The sequence below is a fragment of the Coenobita brevimanus genome, chromosome 76, assembly GCF_032717465.1.
Source record: "Coenobita brevimanus isolate Jiangsu-jjx chromosome 76, ASM3271746v2, whole genome shotgun sequence".
NCBI classification, from domain to species: domain Eukaryota; kingdom Metazoa; phylum Arthropoda; class Malacostraca; order Decapoda; family Coenobitidae; genus Coenobita; species Coenobita brevimanus.
In genome coordinates this window covers 17274533-17280336 of record NC_137029.1, presented here as the reverse complement: position 1 = coordinate 17280336, position 5804 = coordinate 17274533, and the positions used below count along the sequence as shown (strand labels likewise).

The following is a 5804-nucleotide window of genomic DNA, read 5'->3' as shown; positions in this document are numbered from 1 at the left end:
TTTACGCAGGTAAGGGAAGATCTATCGTGGAAAAGGGATTGATGGAGTTTATATATAACCACATCACCAACAAGCGTCTCTCTCGGACTGAGTACAATCGTCTGGGGGTATGAGGAATATTGCATGAGACTCAGCCATAATGACGAGGTTCTTCTAGTTACATATTCTTTAACCTTACATTTTCTCGTCTGTTTATTTTTGTTTCCCTTTCCTCTCTTGGGCAGTTCATTTACAAACTCGGATATCGCTGCACCATTTCAGAATGATGACGTCCTTTATACATTCTACTCTTGCTACGTACATGCAATTTTATTCATTAGGAAGGTTCTCTCTTTCTGAAGATGTCCACGGAAAGTTTCTAATCCACGCACTGTGGACAGTTACTGCTGGTCTGAATAAAGTAGTTCATCGGTAACCACCATGATGTCATCGTACAGAAGAAGTTAAATTTTTCTTTGTCTGCATCCTGCTCCCAGTCAACCATTTCAGTACAAGAGATCTCACCGAAGTTCAATAAAATCGTCTGGTCGTACCAAGCATATTACAGGAGGGGTTAACATTGGCTGACTAATGACTCCTTCGCTTCGAGGGGTATCCCCAGATCTGCATAAATTCTCCTGGAGGCAGTAAAAATAAAATAATAAAGACCGCTTACTTCCTAATCTTCTCTTACTGTTCATTCCGTTTCATTTTCCTCAAGTTCATCCACTATTCTTTTTCATTAATTTTCCTTCCTCCCTCAGCTTTCCGACAGATACTTCCGACAGACGATTTTATTCAGCGTAACTATGGCCTCACACAGATGTGTTAATGGAGGATATATAAAAAATTCTGGTTTCATGAGTGTCCTGACAGCTATATAAAACTGCCTGAAGGTAGCACGAATCAAACATGAAAGACGTCATCGCATAAAGTTCATTTTCTCGTGCTGCCTTTTATGGTCCCATGTATTCTTTAAAGTGCATTGCCTTCTGCTAATATATATAAATATATATATAAAATTCTAGGGACGTGGGAATGGACTCTCTCTCTCTCTCTCTCATACAAGAGGTTAGTACTCGGATATATATATATATATATATATATATATATATATATATATATAATCCGTTGACTGAGATTAGGCTAAGTCCTACATTTTATCTATTCCTGCAATCGCTGTACGATTCTGTTCAGCTCAGTGAGATAATTCTGGCAGCCAGTGGTTTAATGGAAACCGTTCGTAAGCTAGACAGAATTGTCTGGCGACAACATGAATAAATACAAACGTCGTTATAACTGTAGAAGCGTTACTCGCTTTGGTTTCGCTTTGAAAATATGTTTAGTGTTGCTATTATAGGGTAATTTTTTTGAAGACTTAGGTCGTTTGTAGCATGTCATTCTTAAGCAGTTATTTTGTTGCACATTAATAATCTTTTGTTGATTTCGTTACTTATATGTTGAAAAGATATAATGTACAAGACAGTAATAATGTAAGAGGTACTACGAAGTCTGCCACGGCTGACACACGCCAGGGCTTCCTTTGCCCTCTCGTGTGTTGCTATACCGGTTTTTCTCCTTTTTGACGGTTCTTTCAGTCTGATTATCATAGGACATTCCATGGCACTTCACCCTCAGCGATGTATTTTGCTTATTGTATCTGAGTAATTATTTGTACGTCATTTATATCTGTTTACTGTAATATCAAAATAGTTTCTTTCAGCAATGTTAAACAGGATTTGAAGGTATAATAATGTAAATTATACTGGTGAGGAGGAGGTATTATGAAATATCTAACCCAGGCCCAGTTCGTTTACCAGTATACTAAATGATCTGTTCCATATCTACAGTGATGCCCTTTTACTAGCATATCGCACTTTACTTGTTTTCCTTTTAGATCAGTCCATTTCATGTTGTATGAGGAAATCATAAGTGCCATACCTGTCCTCATACATAATGTGTACCATATTTAAGAGCAAAAAACAATAGAAAATGGCGAGTAGCATATCTTAATAATTCCAGTATAATAAAATTATATATTTTTATATGATGAAGGGATGGAGTGGAGAGATATATGAGAGAGGGGTGTGTGAGCTGGGAGCAAGGCAGTGAAAGGGCGTTGAACAGGGAGACATGGAGACGATATGTTTGCTTCCACCCCTTAGGGGATTGAGGCTCTGCCAATGGATAGACAGTTTTATATTTAAGCTTATTTCATTATTTTGAATGTCATTACCTAAGCTGCCAATACTGTGTTCATTAGGCTTTAGGCAGAAACTAAAGTGATTTTTTTCTTCCATTAAATATTTGTTCTTTCCCAGTAGGCTACAAGTAACTGTACATGGTAGGCCAGTAGAAAATCGGTGATATTTTCTGACAGTAATTTTGGTTCCGCAAACAATGCAAAATGATATAACCAACTCATAAACAGCCAGCAAACAATCAGAATTTCTCTAATACTGGAAAGTGAGTTGATTTAATCCTGTTCCACTTCCAAACAGCAAGTATAATTGCCTCTACATGAAAGTTCTTGTTACACACAAAAAGCGGGTCAGTCAAAAAACAGAAGTCTTCCAGTTATTTTATTATAAAAATAATTTATGGTATTATACAAAACAATCACATTTTATCTATACAAAAATTGAGCCAGTTTATGATGTGGGACAGTGTCCAGCCCCTCTTCCCCCTCCCATATAGAGACATACAACAAACTTCAGACAATTTTTGAATGCCCGATTTGTTCAGAATTGAAACACATAACACCATTTGTGTGATCTCACCAGACGCTTGAGACGCATCAAACTGAATGCGCAGGAAGCCTCCCACTGAGCGCCATAGCTGCATCTAATTGCCTCGGACGAAACTCACAGGACACCTGAGACACATCTCACTGCACAGACGCTTTGTGTGCTGTATGTCAGCATCATCACCACGGTGACCCCAGTAAATGTTTATGAACTCTAACAGGGCACTTCCGATTCGCCAGATTCAACTCGTGTTACTATAAGCATGGTATGCCCCAGTATTAATGTCTATAAATCACTGGTTAATTCCACTTAAGTAGGACGAGCTAGGCGTAATAGCACAGTCATTTGGATGGCTTGTGTGGCCTTAATGGTACCGATACTGCAGCATACACGCACGGAATATCAGGACACTGGGCGCTATACAGCTGTACACTTCGATAAATTCTGACAGTCACTGGAGCAGTTCGACGAGCGCTGAGATGTACGTCTGCGCCATCTGCAGAGTCTCAAACTTTGACAGCTTCTGATCCCCACTGAGAGCCGGAATATGCTCGCGGAGACGGTCGAAGGCGTTGTTGAGTCCATTCATCCTACGCCTTTCGCGTGCATTGGCCGCCAGACGACGTCGCTTCAGTACCTCCCGACCTACCACCTTCGGCGGTCGGCGACGACACTTTCCCTGGCGGCCGCGTGTCACGGCCAGAGAACACTCGGGGCTGTTGAGGTCCGACACAGCGGCGAGGACAGGGTGGGTGGTGCCAGGGGCGCCCCACGACCACGACGATGGCCCCCCTGTTTGACGCCCCCAGCCCATGGAACCCCCGCTCTCCTCGCTCTCACAACTGCTGGTGGGAGAGCAGGCAGGACTTGGACGATCCTCGCAGGCAGTATCCTCCGTCACACACCACTCGCCGATGTCCTGGAAGTCCTGGGGAGTGTTGTAGCACTGTGAGGGCAGAGTATAGGCAATGTTGGCACATGGTGGGCTGGGGCAGGGCAGAGAGCCAGGCAGGGAGGAGTACCAATCCGACACGGACATGCTGGCTGGTGCATGGTCAGCCTAGCGGCTCTGAGTCACCGCGACTCTCAGCTCTGCGGCTCAAACTGAGGCTCACCGCGCCAGACATCCTTTATATGTCTGCGTTGGTCACGTGATACAGCTCACCAATAAGGCGTCAGAGGGTTGTGACCGTGGGCGGGGCGAGAGCAGAGGCGGGGCGAGGAGAGCTCGAGGCGGGGTGGCGAGGTCAGGTGGGCTGCCGTGCCGCCTGCCCAGGTGGCGGCGTGCGTGTGGCGGCCTGGCTCCTGCTGCTGGTAATTGCTGCCCCGGGCTCCCTGTCCTGCCCTGCCCTGCCCTGGCCCGCTCCACCGCCCCTGCCGTGCGACACACACGATGAAGTGCTTCAGCAGGCCAAGCTTCAGAAAAGTAACTTGTGGCAATGCTGGTACCAACTACTTATATATATGTATGTATGTCCATACATACAGACATACATATAAATATGTATGTGTGTATGTATGTATACTTATATATATTTTTATATATACATATATGCATAAAATCAGCCATATTTACACACACACACACACACACACACACACACACACACACACACACACACACACACACATACTCGTATAGAGAGAGAGAGAGAGAGAGAGAGAGAGACTGACAGACAGATAAATATGCAGATAGATATACGGGCTATATATACTTATATTCGGCTGTATAGTGGTATGGGCCATTTACCTCGCATCTTCAGTTTTAATGGTATGTGAGAATGTGTTCTTTATCTCTATATTAATTATTACAAGTAACTGTTTCACTCTTCCGAATATGCTATTAATTTACAAACAAACCATACAGATAGATTTTAACCTACTGTTCATGTTTCTGTTAAGTATTCTGCCGCTAAGGGTTTCCCTCAGCTAAGTAAAATCGTCTGGCAGTATATGCATAAAGTAAAGCATCTAAGTTTGAGTGGGCACATTCATAACCTCTAAAAGGACACCCAGTGTGAAAACCATAACGTATACAAGTCTTTTGCTTGACACTATCTTGTGAGGGGCCGCCTTGGCAAATGGATCTCTATGCGTGTCTGTAACGATCCGTCTTACAAAGACACAACACCAACCTTCCTTACCTAGGCTTCTCTTCCACCCATGTCCATCCATCTACTTCTAGGTCTCCTTCTCCCCCTCCCAAATACCTCACTCTAGAAGTCTGTCCTTGTCCGTCTCTCACTCCTCTAAAGTTGTTATCAATGTAATTTTAATCCACTGAATTCGGGATAGGAGCTTTTATTTAAAATAATCCTGTAAGAATCTAATTGCATACCCATATTTTTACTTCAAATGGGGTTATTATAATATAACCCCCCCTCCACACACAATTATCAATGTTCATTCACTGAAATGGAACACCTTTATCTCCTAGACCATTAAAATGAAATAAGTTTATCCCAGATCTAGTACACCATAAACAAGTATCTGTTTGTGACACTTTTGCCCTATAGCTTTCTTTTATCGTGCGTACTTTTTAATTTGTCAGACAACTGAAATATGCATTTCTTTTACCACGTGTTGAAGCCAAAAAAGCAAAAGCTCATATAGGTTGGTAAGAACCCCTCCCTCCTCCTCCCCCCCAAAAAAAAAAAAAAAATACAAATGAGCGTCCAGCAAGTGGCTGCGCCTCACCGGACGGAGGACGAGGAGCTCAAGAGTAGAAGTGTCCGGCCTAAAGTCGGACGTGTGGCCACCCTATTCTAAGCAACCTTGGCGTAACCAGGTCTTGACGGCCGAGGGGGATGGGGGACAAGTTGGAGTCAAGCCTTATTTTGGGGTGAAGAGGGCTCTACTAAATAATTATGTCCTCATATTGAACAATCTGATATTTCAAAGAGGGGGGAGAGGGTGTGACTGAGGGAGGCCCGGGACCTCCCAGCCCCCCCTGTACTGTATCTACTCCACTGCTGAGGGGGGGGGGGAGGGTGTGACTGAAGGGGCTCGGGCCCCCCCAGCCCCCCTTGTATCTACGCCACTGCTTAATGGTTTAAATCCTATATACGATGCATTAAG

General features: G+C 43.6%; 1 protein-coding gene across 1 annotated transcript; it reads right to left on the bottom strand.

Annotated features, from left to right (window-relative positions):
* Nucleotides 1-3085: 3085 nt before the first annotated feature.
* On the bottom strand, nucleotides 3086-3765 carry LOC145408180 (protein lin-32-like). Its single transcript, XM_080278934.1, has one exon. The coding sequence runs from the start codon at nucleotides 3763-3765 to the stop codon at nucleotides 3178-3180; it is 588 nt and encodes a 195-aa protein (XP_080135060.1). The 3' UTR covers nucleotides 3086-3177.
* Nucleotides 3766-5804: the final 2039 nt, after the last annotated feature.

What these genes read in the sequence shown, in the direction of transcription:
- LOC145408180 (XM_080278934.1), bottom strand. Translation starts at nt 3,765, where the DNA reads ATGTCCGTGTCGGATTGGTACTCCTCCCTGCCTGGCTCTCTGCCCTGC.